The following is a 23,911-nucleotide window of genomic DNA, read 5'->3' as shown; positions in this document are numbered from 1 at the left end:
GGAAGTTGTTCTATTGGAGTTATGATTTCACAACATCTTTCGATGTAGTCCAACAGAGTTATGAAAAATGCACTCCGTTCGATCATTTTATAAGCAGGAAGTACACTCAATTGTGATTGAATTTAATGATTTTTTTAATTTATGCTTATATATAGTATATTCTTTGTATTCTTGTTTTACACAAGTAATAAATGCATTTTATTTATTCTGGGATATTTCGAAATGGCTTGCATTTTTACTGCATCTTTTGATTGATTAAAAACACAATCCGAAGAGTGCCTTTAAATTCAATCCAAAAGACTACATAAAAAGTTGTGATTTGGATCGAAAACGGAGTGCATCCTAGCTGAGTGCTGTGGAAGCAAAATTGAGTGCATCCTAGCTGCGCGCTCTCTTGTAAAATTCATAAGTGAATTCATAGGAAAGGGTGACGTAGGGGATGAATGATACTAAGCAACGGTCTTGACCGGCTTTAACATGGCAAAGCCCAGGATTTATCTTGGTCCCTCTTTCATCTCAAGTGGACACTGACCTCCCCGTGGTGTCACCTGGGGAACTGCCTTTAACACCCGTTAAAGGTAGTGAGCTAACATGTGCCGCGCGTTCACCCATAAGAACGTTAAAAACTTGGGTTTGGGCGTCGGGTTAGTAACCCTCCCCTAGAAAAAACATCCTACTATGAAAAAACAAAAGAAAAGAAAACCCCTCTAAAGTTGACGAACCCCGCAAACGTTTTAAGGACCATGATCTGCGAATCTGCACCTGGAATGTTCGCACTCTTTATAGAGAAGGTGCAGTCTTCGCATTGGCAGACGTACTTGAAAAGTACAAGGCCGATATTACTGCCATACAGGAAATACGATGGATTGGGAAAGGCGTCACAACAACACCTAAAGGTGACACACTGTATTATAGCTGCCATGACGTAAAGCATGAGTTTGGTTGCGGATTCGTAGTTAGTCGGAGACTAAAACATCTGGTATCCCGCTTCACCCCAGTGAATAAAAGACTTGCTGCAATTCGAATAAAAGCTAAATTCTTCAACATCAGCTTTATTTGCGCTCATGCTCCCACTGAAGAAAACGACGAACAGACCAAAGATATATTTTACGAGCGAAAATACCAAATTGATGGTGTCGACGCGCAAAGCGTCCATAGAGCTCGGACCAACTGTGGAAGTTGGTACCTACAATTTTGAGGTATTTAAAGACTTCGTCTACCTCGGCACTGCCATAAACACAACAAACAACATCAGTTGTGAAATAAGAAGAATTGTATTGGCCAACAGATGCTACTATGGTCTAAGTAAGCAATTTAAAAACAAAGCCACATCTCGTCAAACAAAAATAACACTATACAAAACGCTGATACTACCCGTGCTAATGTATGGCTCCGAAGCATGGGTACTTGCGCAAGCAGATAAGGCAGTGCTTGGTGTGTTTGAGAGGAAAATTCTTCGAAAGATCTACGGGCCGATTTGCGTTGACGGTGAATATCGACGTCGTATGAACCACGAGCGAGCTATATAAGCTATACAAAGACATGAATATAGTTAAACGTATCGAGATGCAACGATTGCGTTGGCTAGGCCATATCATGAGAATGAGCGATGATGAACCCGCTAAAAAGGCGTATGAATACATGCCACATGGCGGTGCACGCAGAATCGGCAGGCCTAAGCTTCGATGGAGCATACAAGTGGATGAAGAAATGAAAAGGCGCGGTATTCTAAAAAGTCAAGCGAAAAACAGAGAGGAATGGAGATCTTTTCTTAGTTCGGTCTATGGAACAAATGTTCTGTAATGGGCCAACTAAGTAAGTAAGTAAGAATTCATAGGAAAAGATGTACTCCAACGGCAAATGTACTGTACACTTGTAGTGATTCAACTGCATCCGCGGATGCAAACTTTTTGCTGGGTAGGAAAAGATGTACTCTAAAGCTGGGTACACATTGTCAGTTTTGAATGTCGATATTTCGCAATTATCGATAACTGTCAAACCGTCCAGCAACCACAAAACATTTTGTGGTTGCATGATGAAGGACAAAAATGAACGGCCACACTAGCAAGCAACAACAAAGCTGTCATTCAAAACTGACAATGTGTACCCAGCTTAACGGCAATTGTACTGTACACGTGAACTGATTAAACTGCATCCACGGATGCAAACTTTTTGCTGGGAAGTTCGGCCGGGCCCAACTTAACGCCGTTCTTACTTGTTATTTATGGCTTTTGTTAGTGGAAACTAGTCCCGGAACGACTGCTCCGTATTTTTGGATAAGTGTAACCACATTATATGCGACCTCAATTGGTTTTTTTGGACGTTCAATTAACAAAAATTATACTTATCGTAAGGGCTCAGGAGGTGACACCTAGAGCTTTAAGTTAGCTATCACTGCCTCGTTTATATATGCAGAGCCTAATTATGTGATTCGATTCGATCGAGAATTTGCTCCTGAATAAGTTTTCGACACGATAAAAAACGGAATGACAAGTCTCGATCGAAAACGTTCAAGCAATGTTATCGATTTTTTCGATAGTAACCGGTAATCGAACTATGGGAACCGCAACCGCTGTGTCCTTCAAGCATAGATGAACAAGATGAGCACTCGCCTTTACGTTTTCGTACGATTCACCATACAAATGCTCTCTTCTTGTTCATGACTGCCTTCAAGCAACATTATGAAGAAGGTGGACGCCAAAAATGTTTTTATTTTAAAACAAAAACTAAAAAAAAAAACAAAACTATGAAGGAGAAAATGTAAATATTTGTGGAATTTGTTGAACAATACATTGAATGATAATTTCGGAATGAAGTAGTGCTAAGAAAATTATTTATGTTTACAAAACCTTTTTGACATTGTTGTAACAGATTGCTTTTGGTAAACAACGGCGGATATAAGGTGTGTACGATAACTTTCCCAGCAATATTTACTCACTCAGTTCCAGCAACCTCTCTGAGTGAATTTTACTCTCTCAGCAAGAAAAATTGCAGAAAGTTATCAAACAACATTTCGCAAAAAATCGCAAGAAAGTCATCTGTTTCCGAAAATGTATGAAAAATTGATTATGTTTCTTTTGATATTTTAAACCAAATGGAACAAAAACATAAATTTTAAAATTGCATTTCACTTATTTGAAGCAATAAGTCTATCCACAATGCTTCAAAATCTAAAAAAATGTGAAATTGTGAAATTTTCTTATGCTTGGTTTACATTTACGAAATCCACTCGATTTCAACTGTCAATTCCTTTGCGTATACGTCAAATGAAAACTCATCTGAAATCCATTCGATTTCATTTGACGTTTAAGCAATGGAATTGACAGTTGAAATCGAGTGGATTTCGTAAATGTAAACCTAGCATTAGTCACAAATGTTAACATTTCAAGTTGTTTACATTGAACAGCAGCTGATTAAAAGTCAGCTTGCCGAACTTACAAATTTTTACGGGACAAATTTTCCCAGCAAAAATGTGCAAGTTCTCAGTCATAGAACTCTCCAAAAATCTCTCCAAACTCGCTCTCTTTTGCTGGATAACTTTGTTATCGAACAGCATTCAGTAAAAATTTGTACGAATTTGTACAAATTTTTGGGTTATCGTACATACCTATATTCTATTAAATGTTGTTCACTTATAAAAGAGGCTATTATTTTTTTTTTCGCGAAAATGCTTACTTTTTTCAAATTATTTTGAAAGACTGCAATCAGTAAATTTTGGCTAATGAATGCATAAATTTGTATATTTATTTTAATTCTAATTTTATTACTATTTCTTAAACGAGTGCAAAGCACTTTTCCCAATGTTTCTTCTTATTTTGTATAAAAAAACAAAGATGCATAATGCACAAATGTTTATGAAACAAAGTATATAAACATTTTACCAACAACAGGGCAGTGTATGTTAATGATAAAACCCCATTAAAGCGCAATTCGGCTTATAAAAATTGTAGGAAAGCAAAAAGTTGGACTCAGGATTGTATTCCATAGCAGTTTCCAGTACATTGAATATGAACTTGGCGTTTAAAAACGCCAGAAATGGTTAACTACTTAACAGAATGTTTTTATGATATCGTAACAATAGAGCTTAACTCCATCTATTGACAAATGTTAACAATTGAGTTTTCAAATCTTTATGTATTTAAATCCTTGAAAAAAATGCTGAAATTTATTTTCCAATTTTATGTTTCTTTTATAAACCGACAACAGACAACAATTTTTACATTTTAAACAAAAACGTATAGGTGTAAAGACTTGAACAAATGAATTTTCCAAAAACATATGATAATAGTTCCACATTTTGGTTACAGATGGCAAAACAACTTACTGGAATTGATAACAGCAATGCCAAACGTGTTTTATTCCAATTTCTCGCGACAGAAAACATAAAGGTTGTGTTTTGTGGCTAAAATTTGTTTCTTTACTTTTTTATTGTTTATTTAATAAAAAAAATCAAAAGCGAATGCCGGAAATTTTGAGTTTAATTGTTTTTCTTGTCAATATTCCAATGAGTAACAGTTTTCGCTTAACAGAATGTTGTTATGATATCGTAACAACAGAGGTTAACTCCACCTACAGTTAATTTTTCACAATTAACTTTTCCTATCATAGTATATTTACATCTTTGTTTTAAACAAAAAGACAACAAAAAATCTTTCATTTTTTTAGTTTACGATAGGCAATTTAGCTACGAGTAATTTCTCGCAAATTTATGCTCAATAACTCGATAATTTTACTCGATAACGGATATTATCATCCCAAATTTGAGTACTCGCTTCGAAACAACTCGATATCGAATCACATAATTAGGCCCCAGGATGTGAAGAAAAGTGGAGAGGATTGTGCGCAAGTAGAGGGTCACGTTTTTGAGCCAATCTGCATGCCATGGATGGAATGATTGGTAAAATAAAGAAATTGTTTTCAGTAGTCATGGGTGCAAATTTTCATATGTAATTTTTGAGTTTCTGAAAGAGAGAGCAGAGATAAAGGTATTCTTTCCTCTGCGTTCTCTACCAAAAAAAAAAAACACAAACATTTCTTATGAAACTTTTCACCGTCAGGGATAACAATATTCGTGCGATGCGAGGGCTTAAGGCCAAAACTCAATGGATTTTTCTCGCTTGCCTTCATGGTTTAATAAGAAAGGTTAGCCAAAGCTTTATGTCTATTTAATTTTTTTCATTCGAGTATGCCTAAAACTTCAAAACAATATAAACAAACTGTGTATGTGTGTGTGGTGTTTGAATAATATGCCAAACAATTTTAAAAACAATCGAATTCAATGATTTTTAAAATTGTTTTTAGACCATTTGTATGGAAGAAATTGTTGAGATTTGCATGGAAACAATCAGTTTATCATTTAAATCTACCTCTTTACTTATACCATGCTTGCCTTGTTTTCTTGGTCGACACAAATTCGAACTAGGTTTCCCTTTGAATTTTTTACTCCAAAGATGTCAATAATTGGTGTGTTCGTTTACTCAAAATTAGTACAAATTGTTACTGGATGTTGTTCGTGTACTCTACAGTCCAATGCAAAAGACCTTAGCCGATTACAAGAAGTTACTGAACTTGTACAAATTTGTATAAATTGTTGAGTAAACGAACATACCTATTATAAGATAGGAAAAGTCAATTGTGAAAAATTAACTGTAGGTGGAGTTAACCTCTGTTGTTACGATATCATAACAACATTCTGTTAAGCGAAAACTGTTACTCATTGGAATATTGACAAGAAAAACATTAAAACTCAAGTTTGACGGCATTCGCTTTTGACTTTTTCATTGAATGAACAATAAAAAAAGAAAATAAATAAATTTCAGCCACAAAACACGACGTTAATGTTTTCTGCCGCGAGAAATGGGAATCAAAAACGATTGGCATTGCTGTTATCAATTCCAGTGAGTTGTGTAGCCATCTGTTACCAAAATGTGGAACTATTAGCATATGTTTTTGGAAAATGCATTTCTTCTAGTCTTTATTGCTATACGTCTTTGTTTTACTCAAAGATGTAAATACATTAAGATTGGAAAACTCAATTGTTAACATTTGTTAATAGATGGAGTTAAGCTCTGTTGTTACGATATCATAACAACATTCTGTTAAGTAGTTAACAATTTCAGGCATTAAACATTAACATACCCCTGTTGTTGATAAAATGTTTATATACATTGTTTCATAAACATATTTGCATTATGTCTTGTCTTTGTTATGTTATGTTATGTCTTTGTTTTACTTTTACCAGAAATAACATAAACATAGCTTTAAAATTGCACAAAGAGCTGAATGAGTTTTGGCCTTTAAAGCCACAATTTCCTTCAATCAACATCCTGGAAATGTTGAGTGGGGGAAGTTGTGACCGACCAATTCTGTAATACCAGAGTGTCAGCCGGTTTTCCAATGTTTAAAGTTGGGGAATCAACTCTGGGCGCATCACAGCAGTAAAAATTTAGCTGTCAAGTCCTTGCCATGGTTGGCCTGCTCACCACTATCTACTAATTATCTTACAATCCCACGGCGAAGGGTTCTTCGATACCGGATTGAACCGGAACCACACAAAACCCGTGTTCCGACCAGATATTATGTTTGGATGTTCAACTTCAAAAAAGTCACACTTTACCTCGAAAAGTCCTCCAAAAAAGCAAAAATTTTGTGCATTAAAGTGTTTAAATACGAATTTTGCTTCGACTCTAAACGCTATCTACCCTTAAATGATGGAACTAGTAAAAATATATTTTCGTTTCATGTAAATTATTCTTAAATATTCTCTATCCAATAAATTAATGCACTTGTTTCTGCTAATTTTTGAAGGGTGTTCGAATATGTGATTTGCATACTGTACATTCTTCAATCTCTTCCTTCAAATTCTGTAATCAGTGTGACCATTTTAGCATTTTTGCATTATTTTTTTGTATTTAGCCGAAAAATTTCTATTTAGCATCAAAGACATAGAACATATGCTCTGTTCCAGAACCTGCAAGAAGTTACTATTTTTTACTACGTTAACATTTTTCCTTTATGTTATCGGAAACAAATAGTAAAAATTAGTAGATTCTTGCAGTACTGGAACATACCAATAATGACTAGTAAATATGCGTAATGCAAAAATGTTTGTGAAACAATGTATATAAACATTTTATCAACAACAGGGGTATGTTAATAGGGGTGTCTTTTTACTTACTAAATGTTGCTGAAACATTTTTTCAGCAACTTTTCCTTTATACAGCTGTCAAAATCTGCAACATTAGTAATAATTATTACTAATTATCACGTAAAAAGGCATAGCTAATGTTAAAAACCCCATTAAAGCGCAATTCGGCTTATACAAATTGTAGGAAAGCAAAGATTTGGACTCAGGATTATATTCCATAGCAGTTTCCAGTTTGAGTATGAACTTAGCGTTTAAAATCGCATGAAATGGTTAACTATTAATTGTTATTAAATCGTAACAACAGAGCTCCATCTATTGACAAATGTTAACAATTGAGTTTTCCAATCTTAATGTATTTACATCTTTGTTAGCATTTAGCATTTTTCAATTTTAATTTAGTATTATACTATCCACAAAATCCCAAATATTTTAGTACTTTCTTATAAACAAAACCTGATAATTTTTGGTTCTGATTAAAAAATAGAGATTAAAAAAATAAAATATGGCAGGAAATAAAAATGTGAATAATGGAACAATTAGTTTTTCTTTTTGTTACGAAAGTACCAATACCACTATTTTAGTTGGAGAAGTATTTTGACCACTGGGAACCCCAAATACTTAATAATTTAGTCAGCTAAAAACTTGAAACGTCCTAAAATCGTTAATAATTTTTTGATGGAGAAATTTTTACCTGCTGGGAATTACATTTAAGTACCAAATTACATCCAAGTTTGCCCGAAAATGTAGATAAAAACTTAAGAAAGAAATCAGTGGCACCGTTATATGGGACCATACAGAAACAGGAACATGTGTTCGTGATTTATGTTGAAGAAGTTTTTTAACCACTTTGGACCCAAATGACACCCAAATATCTTAAATCAGCCGGTACCCTTTTATGGGACCTATTCCAAAGCGTGGACCTATGTCCACAACTTTTGGCGGTGACGTTTGTTGATCACTACGAAACCAAAACCAAAAATCTATATTAAATTTTAAAAACCTGAAACCGGGCGATACTTGTATATGGAGGCTGTGTCATGGGGACCCATGTCCACAATTTTTAATGGAAAAGTTTGTTGACAACCCTTAATGCTACATCAAAACTAATTCGGTTTGAAAATGTAGCTAGAGACATAAAAAAGACAGAAATCGGGTGGTAACGTTATATGGGGCTATTCCCAAACATGTACCTATATATGTCCGTAATTTTAGTTAGATACGTTTTTTGACTATTAGGAAACCTACATTACAAATTATAGCTAATTCTTTCTGAAAACGTCAGACAAAACATGGACCTTCGAAATTAACCATACTGCAAACTAAAGATGCATCATTCAAAAAAATTTAGTGTCCCATCTAAATTTTTGTAGATACTTCAGTGATTACCACAGACGGACGATAACTTTTTTATTTCTGCACTCTATTAGGATAAACACAATGGGCCACAAGGTGTCGGAGTAAAGTACCTGTCAGTTACGCATCTTCTAAACTTAACTAACCTAATATAAAATTGTATTTGTTTCATGAGCTTCTTAACGTGTCTCTATAAATTGGAGCTAAAATCCAACTTGAAATACACATTGTATTATTTTCTTTGGTTTCGTTTTATTTATTTTTCTTACAAAAAATCGCCAACATAAACTACATCTGTGTGTGTATGTACATTTATAAAAATTCATATTAAATAATTTAAATTTTTGAAATAATGAGCAATCAGTTCAATATAAGCTTAGGACTATTATATTTAATTACAACTACTACTACTACTAGTGCTACAACATAGATGACGAGGCAACAATTAAACTAAATAGCTTCGTGTTGTTGGAACACTATAATCACTGGAAATCGGTTTAAATGTTGTATTATAACGATTCTTATATAGATCTCGTGGTTGTATGTAGACCTCTTTAAAATCTTCAGATATATCACTGGGTACACCGTGGATAATAGCACCACGTGGTTCTTCGGCGATTCTCAGTTCTACTTCAGGTTCATAGACATTCTCCATCAAAGATTGACGTCTTTTTATTCTGGGTCGTAGCTCCATAAAACTTTCAACTTTGACTTTTTTCGTTGAGACTCTGGTACAGGCCAAGGTAATGCTAAGGAGAACACAAAATTCTACCACGGCTATAATGAGACTTGCGGCTAAAAATATCACATATTGCTGACGATACCAGTTATCCAAATAACTAAGGCAGGGCGATGTAAAACGATATTGTGTGTATTCTTTCTTCTCAATCGATTGGCATAGAGTTTCATTGGCTGGTTTGGGGTCCAGGTGGCTCTTTTTATCTGAGGGGTTATCCAAAATGCAACATGTTAGAGGTACCACCCACTCCCGCTGGCCGTAGGGTGTTAGTCGCCACAGAGAAATATCATAATCGCTGTCACTGTTCATGCCACAACAACCGAACATAGCTTGGGCCAAATCCATAGCAATGGTGAATTGTTCCCGCCCGGGTACACCATAATTTGCTTGCAAGGCTTTCGTCATTTTAGTTTCATCCAAATTAATGCCTAAACAGTGCGGCCACAGAGTAATGGCTAAACACACAACGGATTCGGCTAAAAGTAACACGACCACTGTGAGGAAATAAAAACTCAAGCAGCAATAGGTATTTAAACAGGATGCCCAGAAGCCCATCATTGCTGCTAGCACTGCAATAAGACCTGCCATTGCCAGGCCCACTGATATATAGTAGAATAAAGGTTCCGGTAAATCATTCAGCCGTTCACTTGTGGCCGCCAGTAGTCGAGAAAGCAATATCCTCTTCGTATCCGTAAATAAATAGAAACCGGAGACGATAAGGATGGTGCCACATATCTGAAAGGAAATGGAAATAATTTTTAATAATTATCTTCTGTAAAATGCATATATACATACATATATGTATGTGTATTATTCTACTATCGGTTACATGTAGAAGCAGACTAAAGGAAGATATATACAAAGAAATGCTTAATGTTTGCAGTTCGGCGATTAGTATCGCCATCTTCAATACTGGGTTAACCCGGAACCACACAACACCCGTGTTTCGCCCAGCGGATGCCAACTCTGTGTACATACATATTTGTATTTGTATCGTTTGTCTGTGTTGGGAGTGCCTGCTCCGGATTCTTTTGATAAGTGACGGGAAACCCGGTAAAACCCAGAACTAATATGGATGTGCTCTCCATCCATCACACACAAACTTTGGTAAGATGCAACAGATGCGGGGAGTGGGTGCATTTCAGGGGTTGCTCTGAGGAATTACGGCGAACTATGTTGCCGAATGCTGCGTGAACACAGCCCCCAGTGAATCGTCATCGTCGTTATCAGAATACGAGACTCCCCGCAGTCAACAGCAGTCGCACACGCAGTACATAACACCAGCCGTAGCTGTTCCAATTCCAGTAAATGCATCCTATTTGCAATTTAATTACAATGGACTCCGAGGTAAGATAGAAGAAATAGTCAATTTTATGGATTTTACAGCGTTAGGATTGTTACAATGTACTGAGGAAGGATCACACCAGAAGGGGAAGTGGAAGATTAACTTTCCTATTGTACCAGTCTGTTCAATACAGACCTATCTCGCTTGAGCCTTGCTCTTATGACCCGTACATGGAATGTATGGGGGTAGCAATCAGGTGTGGAACTGTCGAGGTAGAGTTGCTTAACGTATAAATCCCGCCGATAAATAGCTGTACTCCAGGTTATAGGCCCAACATTGGCCGCTTTTGAAAGATCATAACCGCCTGCCTCTATCAGAATTAGCGGAGAGTGTCACAGTTCGTCTGATATAACCATCGTGTCAGCTGATCTGACAAATGGCGTCATCTGGTAACCCGTCGTTTCTCTTGGGTCAGACCATCTCCCCCTTATTGTCTCTAGCAGCAGGCCACTCGATTCCATATCTTCTGAATGACGTACTTTCATCAATCACCGCTTCAGAAATCTGCACAACCCTTCTGATGTTCGGGTAGTAGAAAAGACGTTCCGAGACATCAGCACTACTGCAGCCGCACGCCATATACCTGCTGGTCGAATACCCGAAGTGAGACCAAACCTACCAGCAGAGGCGACGGGAATAGCAAATGAGCCTATGAGCTCTGTCGAGCCGATACTGGAAGTTAACAGGCTGATACTGGAAATTAACAGCTTGGTCGGTGAGCATAAGCGGAACAAGCGACTAAATCATCTGAAGAGTTGCAACATGGAGCCGGAATAAGTAAATTGTGGTGAAGTCACTCTCGAAAGAAGGAAGTAGGACCTAAGTCACTTTTGGCAACGTTACCTTGATCCGAAGAGGTGCGCAATTTATTTTAATCGAAAGTTTGTCGAGCAGCCCAGAAGTGACAAGATCTCTTCTTTCCGAGCAGGAACCACCACAATTTACAATGGATGGTGTTGCGAGTGCCATTAGGAACGCTAAATTATCCAAAGCTTTGGGTCCTGATGAAATCTCCATGGTAATGCTGAAACGGCTGGATGAGCCGGGAGTCGGGTATCTCTCAAAGTTCCCAACCTGTCGCTAGCCAACCACATCGTTCCCAAATTTTGGGAAATGGGCAGGGTTATTCCGCTACTCTTGAGGCTTTAATCCTCCCACGCTTCAAAAATAGCTATCCAGTTGCCGATCATCACTATTGGTTCCTGCACAGTAAGACAACATCGATGCACGCCATCTCCGCATATATAAAACGGGGACTCGACCAGATCAAGCCGTGCGATAGAACAGCGTTAGTGGCGCTAGACTTATCAAAAACCTTTGATACATTCAAACACTCCCCGCTATTGGATCCCATTGGAGCAGACTACCCTGCGGCCAAGTTTGAAACTTTGGATAATCAATGAGTTTAATGCTATGGTCACTGGTAGCAGGCCAACAAATACCCCTTGATCCTAGGGGTCACATTCGACAGCATATTTACGCGCGTGGCGCAGCTATCTGTAGGAACGAGGTCCTCAAGTGCTAGCCGGCAGCACTTGGGGTGCAGATAAAGAAACCTCGTTGACCATATATAACGCGATAGGTCGGTCTAATATAAGTGCAACGCAATGTAAAAAATATTCAAAACTTTCAGAATGCCGCTGTGAGAACTTCAACAGGGTGCCTCCTCATGTATTCAGTGGACCATCTACATGAGGAGATAAAGATTTTTCCAGTACAGCAACACAGTGGCATGTTCTCGTTGCAGTATTTGCTTGGGTGTTAACGTGAAAGCCATCCTAATCACCATATCGTGGGTTCATTCACGCAGATGCAGTCGCAGATGCCATTAACAACTATCGTGTGAATGCTGTCCTCGGAGAACATCTCCCTTCTATCGCAGCTAAGGAGCGACAACAGCCACGACAAACCAGATTAGTTTTGGACCAACTACGCTCGGGATGCTGTAGCAGTCTAAATTCATATAAGGCAAGGATCGACGACACCGTGCAGAACATCTGCCCAGCAGGCCCGCATGACATACCATTAGATCTTTCAAAAACTTTTCTCTCATACTGTCTAATTTGCTTCCCCAAAGTACCCATGTCGGTGCTGAGGTAGAAAAAGTCTTAAACTAATTCAACATCGGTCCACTATTTCCACCTCAAAAGTTAAAAATCATTAATTAAGAGCAGTTTAAAATGGACTGTCGTTTTGGAATTTGTGTATCGTGGTCCTGATTACAGCGATATAATTTTGTTCGTGGCAAGTCCATACTTCCTGAAATAGTTGCCCGAATTACGAATTGTGTATAGTATTTCCAAACGCACATTAATTTCTAACAAAGCCATAGAACTGTAAAGATTGGACATAGTGCATAATGCAGTTCAATTTTACTATTAAACCATAGAGGGTGTTTCTGTATAACAGACAACTAACCGAACACGACGGCAACAAAAACAAGTATAACATAATTTTATGTGACCATATTGGAACATAACATTATGTTAGACCTCCAGCGCCATCTGTCGATGTATAGTATCAATGTAAATGTACCATCTTGTTATATTTTATGTCTTTGTTTCTAAGAAAGTCTACATCTGACAATTCCTTCGAGTAACTGCCTAACAAAAGTTCACTATTTTGGTTGAAATGTTCCAGGATTGTATTTAAATTTTCACGGAAGGTAGTCATTGTGGTCCTGATTACAACGATATAATATTTTCGTGGGCAGGTCCATACTTCTTGACATAATGTCCCAAAAGCTCTAAAAATTCTAAGGTGACTGGTCTTTACAACGGAGTCAAATAATTAGCTGGAAAAATAAGAATTAAGCAGATAATCTTATTCAGGCAGTTAAGGGCATTGGCTCGTTTTGGGAACAAACTGGTAGCTGTACCTGTCATCGAGATCGATCATGTGGAATGGTGACTCCAGTATGGGCACTTCCTCCATCAATGGAACTGGGACGAATATTCAAATTAGTCGAGAAACGGAACGTCGGCGTTCAGACGAGATAGTAAAGGATTCTTAACTCCTTTCATAAGAACGGCGTACTTGTCATCAAATATACCACCGACAAGTCTGGAGAGGACTGCTTAAGAAGTCGTGGGGGAGTGGTGCTTAACTTCAAACTAGGAAAGTTATGTATGCTTCCGAATCCCACCAAAGCAACAATAGGAAAGAAGCAGCAAAAACTTAGCTTTGTGCAGGTAAATCAACATCATTGCAAAGCAGCTGCTGCTGAACTCCTGAACATTGTCATCGCCCTAGTCCAGGACCTTTTTGCCAAAATAACATGAGCGAACTAAGCGGCAAGACATACACTGTGTTCTCCGCCTCCAATGGAGGTTTCGTTTCATAGTAATATAAAGGAAAAGGAATTAGCAGATGAACTAGCTCGAAGTGACTCTAAGTCTATCGACATACCAGTTGATAGAACTGTCCGGTCACCAATTTGCTTCTATATCGACAATTTTCCTGAGATCTACATCGAGAAAACCCATCTTGGAACCTACAAAGCAACCAAAGCTACAGGACATACATAGCAATCTGGCCTGTGGTCTCTCGTCGTAGAACGATCTCCCTCCTATCACCCGACAAGATAGGGATGAAAATCACTTTGGGACTTAAAACGGGGTCACTGCAGAGTTAGATTTCTAAATTATAAATGACAGTGGCATTGACTACTGTAGGCTATGTGAAGATGCAGAAGCGACAGAGACTGTCGAACATCTACTTTGTTGGTGTCTCTTGGTACCAACAAGATATATTCCATTATTTAATATATATCCCCTTATTCTTTTTAACTTTGCTAAGGGGTAGTTTACACTATATGTAAATGTCATATGACATGAAAATGTCCATCATTATATAGTCGCTAATATGTGGAATATTGGGGATTTTCATTACGCCATTTACTTTGTGCGTCCACACCAGCAAAAATGGAATAAAATTACGTCTCCACATTGCCTGCGTTGGTAGATATGGAATGTTTTTATTTCGTGTCATATGACATTTATATATAGTGTAAACTACCCCTAAGCACTGCCTCAAACATGGAATAAAGGGATCATTGTAAAGTTATCCAAGAATGGCGACTTGAAAGACTGTAATAACTGGGGAGGAATAACCCTGCTCAACACCATATACAAGCTACTACAGTAATTTCTGGTTACCTGCATTATTCATAGCTGCATTTTGGCGTTACCTGACCAAAAATCTGTATATAGGCAACTATTCTCTAGATTCCGTTCAATATATTATGTTTTAGTGCACATTCAATAGCTGCATTTTCCGCATAGCTGCATCAAAATTCTGGTGATTTTACTTCAATTTGGTTGTAAAATTTACATATATCTGCACAAGGAAATATTTTGAATTTTTTGCGAACTCAAAACAAGGATGAAATTCAACCACTCTGATTTTGTACTGATAAGAAGTGTGCAAAACAAATACAACACAAGAAAAGATAATTAATTGTAAAAAAATTGTAACGTTTTCTCTCTCGAACTTGAAATGTCTCTCACTTTATTATTTCAACATTGCTTATAGCTGCACATCATGTGCACATAAGTAATATTGAAGATATCGGCCTTGTTGGGCAGGTAAGCTAATTTAAGCTTCCTGCATTTTGGGGATTGCTGCACAAGAAGTCGTGCAATTTTTGATTGTGCAGGTAAGCGAAAAATACTGTAGCAGTAATTATACAAAAAAGAATTAAAAGGCAAGTTGAAAACATTCTGAGAGATGAACAAGCTGCCTTCAGACCAAATAGAAGCTGTGTAGACCAGGTCAAGACCCTACGTGTCATAATAGAAGAATAAAATGGGGCACTCCCCTGTATCTACTGTTCATCGATTTCAAGAAAGCCTTAACACCATCAGACGAACTGCCACATGGAAAGCAATGAGCAAAAAGGGAGTACACCAGAAAATAATCCGGGTAATAAAAGCGATGTACGAGGATGCAGAACTCTCAGTACTTCTCAACGGGAAAATAAGTCAAGCGTTCCTCACAAATGCGGGAGTAAAGCAAGGATGCCCTCTGTCACAATTGTACTGGATGAAATAAAGAATGAAGTCTGCTCTGAGAGAAGAGGCATAATATGGAGCCTATCACGACATCTCGAAGACTTAGACTATGCTGATGATATCCGTCTCCTCTCTCACATCCAACATGCAGTCAAAACTAGAAGACCTGGAGAGACTTGCTCACACTGTTCGACTTGAGATTAACATAACGAAAACAAAGGTCATGAGAATAAACAACACCAGTACAGAAAACATTATGCTACAAGGCGAAGCAATGGAATATGTCGATAGCTTCTGTTATCTAGGAAGCGCTGTAAAGTGGGGTACACACGATCAGTTTTGACTGTCAGTTTTGCTCAAATAATCGGTTGCTTGCCAGTGTGACCGTTCACTTTTGTCAGTCATCAGGCAACCACAAAATATTTTGTGGTTGCTGGACGGTTGGACAGTTATCGATAATTCCGAAAAATCTACAGTCAAAACTGATCGTGTGTACCCCGCTTTACAACGAATGGTGGTGCAGAAACAGACGTAATCAATTGCCTAATTAAAGCGTGAGCAGCATTTGGACGACTGCAAGTTGTATGGAGAAGCACACATACATATATCCAGGAAAACAAGCTTAAAATATTCGAAGCCTGTTTAAAATCGATTCTAATATACGGCAGTGAAACCTGGCCTATATCCAAAAACATCACACAATAGCTACAGGTATTCATAAACAAATGCCTCAGGATCATATGCAGGGTATTCTGGCCCAACACCATAAGTAACACAGGACTGTGGAACTTAACAAACCAGTAGTGGGATTCTGTATTTTTTGCTGTTACCGACAAAAATCGGTAAAATTAAATTGCAAAATTATGACTAAAAACGTAAAGAAAAGTTGGCATAACTGTTTGTGTCGGTAGAGGCTAGCGACAACTTTTTATTCATCGTTAACTTACCGAAAACTTTCGTTAATTATCGAAATTATAAGCATTTTAATTTTACCGACAATTATCGATAACAGCAAAAATGAGTTACAGAATCCCACTACAGGAACCCATACAAAAGCAGATTAGACGTAAGAAATGGAGATGGATTGGTCACACCTTAAGAAAAAATGTTCATAGCATAACCAAGATGGCGCTTGAATGAAATCCCCAAGGATTACGAATCGAAATTGATCCCCAAGGATCAAGAAACACCTGACGACGAACGATAACCCAAGAACTAAGACAAAACAACCTTACATGGGAAGATGAAAAAACAACAGCAAGTAACCGTGTAAGATGGTTATGCTTTGTGCAAGCCGTATACTCCCAAGAGGAGTAACAGGAAAAAAATCATGGCTTGGCAAAGGTACATGACAACTAAATTTCTTTTTCAATACATTTCCAGCAAAACAATCGATCAACAACACGGCAATATTCTGGAAATCTCTTCTTCTTCATATTTAAGCCAACAGGCAAAATCCACAATACTCACCATCGCTACGTCATCCCCTTCTTCATCCTCAATTCATGAAGCAATAATAATTGCTTTAGGTACCTCTTAGACAAAATTTTAACATGATTGCTCTTAAATAAGGTCACTTGACGGATCGAGTTGAGATTTGCATAGCTGTATAATTTGTTCTAGGAGAAGTCAATGTTTCCCGCGATATGCGCCCTAAAATGTCCCAATGTGTAGGACCACTCTTTCATGCTCCTCCCACTCAATAGCGCAAATAGGATCATGTTTTTAGTGGCCCGAAATTCCAAAATGCCTGCTCCATTAGTGTTCTTGTAATGTGTGAAGGATTTTGGATTTCAATTCATGTAGACTGTCAGTGGAATAATAAGGCCATATGCTACAAACGCCTTACAATTTCAGCTGGAAACTTCGAAAACTTGTTTACCACCTACGAAAATATCTTTTTTTAGGAGGACTATGACTCATGTTATTGCTTTTTTTGTACGGACGTGCAAAAAAGTGACAGGTGAGAAGAGGCTAAGAATTGACAAATGTGGCGCCCAAGGTTCTTTAAGAGATCTGTAACCAAAACATCTTAACCTCTTCACTAGGAGTGACCCGATATTTAATAAAGCCAATGAGGATCAAAATATCCTAAAATGTTAGGTATGGTTAACGTGGAAGCATCTACAATAGGCGTGGAAACATATTTAACAAATCGACTTTAGAAACAGTTCCTGGGTACAAAATTCATCTGGAATTTACTTAAGAACCGAACAAATATTTGCTCTTGAAAGATTTCAAGGAAGCATTTTACGCTTTTGTGAGACATTATAAACCTAAAATGAGTATTTCCGGCGCCGCATAATAAAAAGTATGAAAGTTACTCGAAGTATCTTTGTGCATATTTCTTTTAAATAACAAAATTTAAAACTTCGCGAAGTGTATATGTAATGTATTCAACAAATTTGGAAACTTTGCAACACCCAAGTTCATGCCGGTATTAATTATTAAGAAATTAAATTAACTTGTCGAAACATAACAACACCACCCAAAATTTTCTTCGAAAATTGCCCGCTCAATCTTACTATGTGTGTATGTATCTATGCATGTATTATTTTGCATATGATTAAAGCGTTAAATCTTTTTCAAAACTATATTTAAAAAAAGTAAAAAAAACTAATGACGAATTAATGATTCACGAAAGCTATACTTACGGGCGGGCATGCAGATAGCTGAGGTTTTGTAAGTTTGTTTGTATTTCTATAGAAAGTGAAACGATTATTCATTTCAGATAGACATACTTATATGCATACTATCTTACATATGTATGTACATACATACTTTTAAACATCTCCCCCTATAGTTACGAATGTTATAACTATAAACAATAACAAATTATAAAATATAAAAACTACAACAACAACAAAAATCATGCTATCCATCAGTCAAACCAAAAAAGTAACAAAACTTCTAAATTACAGGCGATCGTCTGCTATTTGTGGCTTTATCATGAGGGGAGGATGATGATGAGGATGATGGTTGTTTGTTGGTTGAATTTGGAATTTAACTAAATTGAAGAAAGAAAAACGTAAACAAAAAAAAAATGAAAACGATCAACGAAGCATAACTAAATTAAATGTGTATTGCATCAGTATGTTTTTTTGTTTAAACAAATTATGTGGAAAATTAATGATATTTCCAAAAACAATAATATTTAACCATTTATTTTTGTAGTCTTCACCATGGGATACAAATTAAATCGATTTTTGATCAGGGCTAAGTTATGTCATTTTGACACTGAGGTAACAAAAAACCAGAAAGGAAAGGATCAAAGTCGGGCGGGCCGACTGTAAAATACCCAACATTACTGTGAATATGTAAAATATATTTCGATGTGTGGGAGACCGATTTTAATATAATTTGTAAAACTTATTTCCAGACAGATTTTCGTAACACATTCCTAATTTCTTGCTATATAAAAATTTCGTTTGGTTTGGCAGGACTGTGCCGCCTGCTGGGCATATGTTTTGCACGATGTCCTTGCCCTATAGGAATTCAGACGGCTGCACCATCCCGATCTTAGTTGAGCCAAAACCACTCTGGTTTGTCGGGGCATGTTCTTCGAGGACCGCATTTACACGATAGTTGCTTATGGCATCTGCGACTGCATTCGTGTGAATGCTATTCAAACCATCTTGAGATCCTAGTTGAGCCAAAACCACTCTGGTTTGTCGGGGCATTTTCTTCGAGGACCGCATTTATACGACAGTTGTTTATGGCATCTGCGACTGCATTCATGTGAATGCTATTCAAACCATCTTGAGATCTCAATGGCGTCTGGACGGGACGGAATACAGGAGAGGTAGATGTTAAACAGTTCCGGAGATATCACCACATCTTGGGAAACTCCCTGTTTCACTCTACGGGGCTTGGACTTCTTGTTCCTGAATTCCACGTAGGACTGGCGTCCACACATATAATTGATTATCCAACGTTTCAGACTTGGCCAAAGGTTTTTCTGCTCGATGTCCTCGAACAGCGTGGAGTGCTTGACAATATCAGGGGTTTTAATAATTCTAGTGCCACCATCACTGTCCTATCACACGGCTTGCTCTGGTTGAGTCCTCGTCTAATATGTTTGAAGATGGCGTGCGCGATGTTGTCGTGCTGTGCTGCTTACTGAATCCATGTTGGTGATCGGCATCCGGATAGCTGTTTCTGACGCTGGGGAGGACTAAAGCCTTAAAGGTTTTTGCTACGGGTGACAAAGGGGGCACTGTGCTCTTGAAACAATTTTAAATGGAAGGTGAAAAAAAAATCTCGCAGAATGAAAATTAATACGGCGACAAATTTTATTAACAGGGTGCTGAACATAAGTGACAAGAAGTTTCACAGCAAAACCAAAATGAAAATTAAAACCATTCTAAAAATGAATGATTTTCCTTCAAAAACTATCAACGGTTTGATTAAACATGTAGAGAACAACAACAGATCTGACAAAAACGTACAAAAAGTCGAAAAAATATACAAAAGATCTACATATATCCCAGGTTTTTCCGAGAGATTTTCACACTCTAATTTATATAATAATGAAGAGTATCTATTAGCGTTCAAAAGCAGCAACACCAACAACAACTTTTTAAGTAAAACATAATCAAAAATTCCACGTGAAGATAAATCGAATGTTGTCTATAAAATAAAATGCAACGGTGACGGATCCAACATATGTAAGCAGACATATATTGGAACAACAAAAACGAAGCTCAAAACCAGGCTCAGTTCCCACAAATCCGATCAAAAAGCTAAAAACAAACCTCTAGAGCAAAAAACCGCTCTCGCAGCCCATTGTGCCAAAAAAGGACACACACCTAATTTCAAAGATGTAGATATTTTAGCTCAGGAGAACAACTACAAACGCAGATTCATATTAGAAATGATGCACATCGTCAATGTACCTGCAGAAAATAGAATGAATTACAAGTCTGACACGGAACACTGTGCGCAGATTTATAGAAACACAATAGAAAAACACCAAAAACTTTAGTTGGCAAGTTATTCTCAACAGACGAGGATGAAAAAACGGTAGCAGTTTAACAACAATTAGTTGCAATACAATGTAATTATTATTATATGATTGTTTTATATAATTATGTAAGAAAATGTTATTTGTTACTCTTTAAAGTGAATAAAATCCCTGATGATGACTATCGATGATAGTCGAAATATCGGATATTAAAAATAAAAACTAAAAACCGAAAATGTTCTGTTTTTAATTCTTTATGACCTTAAGCCAAACTATTAGAAGAAGAAAATTAAAAATCAAAAAAAAAAATCGCCGGAGCGCCTTTTAGATAAATCGCGATTTAAGTTGACATTTTTAGGGTTTGTTTAGGTTTTCACAACTTTGCTTAGAACCCGACAGCTACAACATTTTCTTTGGTCCCATTTTGATAGGACTTGCGGTTTCTAAGCAAAATCATGAAAACCTAAACAACCCCTAAAAATGTCAACTTAAATCGCGATTTATGTAAAAAGCGCCCCGGTTTTTTTTGTTTTTTGATTTTTCTCATCTATGAACATTGTAGTTTCAGAATCCGTAAAAACTTCCAAGGTGTAAGTACCTTCCATTTAAAATTGTTTCAAGAGCACCGTGTGGGACAAAGGGGTGTGAGTAGGGGGACCAACCTGCCCATTTTCCAAACTTCGGGAACGATGTGGGTGGCTAGCGACAAGTTGAGAACTTTAGTGAGATACTCGACTCCCTGCACATCCAACTGTTTCAGCATTACCATGGAGATTCCATCAGGGCCCAACGCTTTGGATGATTTATCGTTCCCGATGACATTTAAGACATCATCCATTGTAAGTTGTGGTTTTTTCCAAAAGTCCTGTTACGACGCCGAAATGTTTTTTCGGTTGCAAGTCCATACTTTCTGAGATAATGGCCCAAAATCTCCAAAAAAGCCTGCCGGTACCAACTAAGCTGGGTAGTACGTAAGATAGCCCTCGAATTCAGAAATATCGAATTATTTCTTACAGTCTCGAATTATGTTCAAATATCGACTACATCGGACCACTCTTCCAGGTACCTCCCACACAATGTTTTGAAAGAGTGCAGTTTAAGGACTCGTCTCGGATGGTTTTTAAATTTTTGGCAACATGTTTTGTGTGGTGCCCTAGTTAAGACGGTACAATTTTTTTCTGGGGCAAATCCATACTTCATGAGAAATTGTCCCAAAAATTCAAAAAACCTTTAAAGACGTCAGACTTATTTGCTTAGGTCCGAGGATGAGGGTATATCTCCGTGGGCACCGTACTAATTACTTATTAAGGAGTGAAATAAGTAGTCTTGCATTGTTACATTACTTTGTAATGGGTATCATAATGACTAACGGATCCTAAGTTTTGCTGGGTAGAGCCACACGGCATAACGAAAATGGCATAACCTTTTGTTTCTCACTAATTTTATCATCTTATCGTTACATATATATCATATATGTATGTACAACTTTATTTCATACATCATGTAATTTTTGAGAAAAAAATGTCAAAAAGTAGTAACCCTAATGTACACTATGTTGGCAGTTGCAGCACGGCTAACGGATGGATGGCTCCAAGTCAATCCGTTGTCTAAGAACCCACCGTTGATTTTTTATAATATGTTTATTTCTAATTATCCACAAATTTGGCCAATATAATAATGACAACATTATTTCGATTCACCCTGTTAGCAGAGGATATTTGTACAAGAACTATTAACTTTCCACTTGGCCGAATTTAACGCCATTTTGGTGAGTGGGGGACAAAGACACTTTCAAAAGCTCCAACATGGCATTTACAACAAACATTTTTGGACACAATGTCAATGTTGTTTGTTGTTTAATTGCGTATTAATAACCCATATAAGGAAGACAATCGCGTATGGTTCTACTGTACATTTGATGTGCGTTACCATAAATGACAATTCAATTACAAAAAAAGAGGCGACATGCAATGACTCAATATTAATTAATTCTAAAATTATTATCACTTAAGCCAGTATTAATGTACGCACATAGTTGCAAAGTGAAGCCCTTGGTTGTGGGCTGGAAATATATATACGATACATAAATATGTATAGCTATCTGGCTAAAACCACAGGCAAGAAATGAGTAAGACACAAAAAACAACGGTATTTATAAATTCTATAGAAAAAGTTGTGGTTTATAGATCCGGCGGGAGACAGGAATGGGAAAAGACAACCTTGGGTAGATTTCACCCACATCAACAAATACATACATACATACATACATATGTATATTTTTCGTAATTAGTATTGTGAAAAGAAAAACTAGAATTATAATTTAAATTGCCACTAAATAAGTTACATACAAATGTAAAGACGCACAAAGATGTATTTATACTTACTAAAAATAACAAATTACAACAATTGAGCAAAAGTTTATGATTGCAAAAGCGACCCATTGTGGTGGTGAGCGATGTGGAGCATAAATATAATCCAAACTGGCCTGAATTGGACTACAATGGACGCAGATCGTGTCGTTATTTTCGCCAAGGAAATATCAAATCAAATGGATGGATGGATAAATGGATTGTGTGGCGGCGCCAAACAATGGACAAATTGAAAATGAAATTCAAATTTTTTAGGAATATTGTTTTCTTTCTTTCACTACAAAATCACATTTTCTTTCACAATTATGCCGGTAGTTACGTTAAGAACAGCGACTTGTAATAATTTGAAGTACTATTGATGTTCACACGCTCATTTTCCTGATAATAATTCTATTATTTTATTCATAGGCATTTCACATGCATTTCATAATGTGTGCCACAAGTATTTCTTTTGTAATCAATGCCCAAACAATGCCTTAATTTATCGGAGAACACAAAGTGGTTGGCTATTTCTTTTATCACTAGTTTTTCTTCTTTACTGCATGTTTATGCGTTGAATGGTGTATTTCATGTTTTTTTGGATTTCTTTTCGAATGAAGCGATCCGTTACATTACGATCCGATCCGAACCGTAGCTTAGCTTTATTACAACTAAAAGAGCAGCAGCAGCAGCAACAGTTCGTGCAACACGCCGTTGAAGTTCAATAGTTGGTTGTGGTTGAAGTCAACGTTGGTTGTCGTCGTCGTTATCGCTGATCATTGTGACCGTGCTTCCACATACTACACCAGAGAGCTCTCACCTTTTCTCTAAAGTGGAGCTATTAGATGATACCCAAAAACTCTGGCACTCTATTATGTTTACATTTATTTTGAATATTCGCTCTTTTTCTCTAGCTCGAGATATAATATTTAATAGATTCTCTGTTTAGTTTACAAACAATTACATCAGGGATGGGAAGTAAGAACTGTTAAATTGAAAACACT

At 37.1% G+C, this 23,911-nt stretch overlaps 1 protein-coding gene across 1 annotated transcript; it reads right to left on the bottom strand.

Moving 5' to 3' along the window:
- Nucleotides 1-8,735: 8,735 nt before the first annotated feature.
- Tsp68C (Tetraspanin 68C) lies at nt 8,736-23,651 on the bottom strand. Its single transcript, XM_073957979.1, has 2 exons — nt 22,944-23,651; nt 8,736-9,974 (listed from the first exon to the last, which is right to left on the bottom strand). The coding sequence occupies exons 1-2, from the start codon at nt 22,998-23,000 to the stop codon at nt 8,946-8,948; spliced, it is 1,086 nt and encodes a 361-aa protein (XP_073814080.1). The 5' UTR covers nt 23,001-23,651; the 3' UTR covers nt 8,736-8,945.
- Nucleotides 23,652-23,911: the final 260 nt, after the last annotated feature.

The sequence above is a fragment of the Musca autumnalis genome, unplaced genomic scaffold, assembly GCF_047663935.1.
Source record: "Musca autumnalis isolate F117 unplaced genomic scaffold, ASM4766393v1 scaffold_5, whole genome shotgun sequence".
NCBI lineage: Eukaryota > Metazoa > Arthropoda > Insecta > Diptera > Muscidae > Musca > Musca autumnalis.
Note: the sequence above shows the minus strand (reverse complement) of the source record. Positions and strands in the feature narration are given on the sequence as shown.

Excerpts from the sequence above, each read along its gene's own strand:
- Tsp68C (XM_073957979.1), bottom strand. The coding sequence starts at position 23,000 with ATGGGTCGCTTTTGCAATCATAAACTTTTGCTCAATTGTTGTAATTTG. Across the intron at positions 9,975-22,943 it reads GTTGTAATTTGTTATTTTTA|ATATGTGGCACCATCCTTAT; the intron begins GTAAGTATAAAT and ends ATTTCCTTTCAG.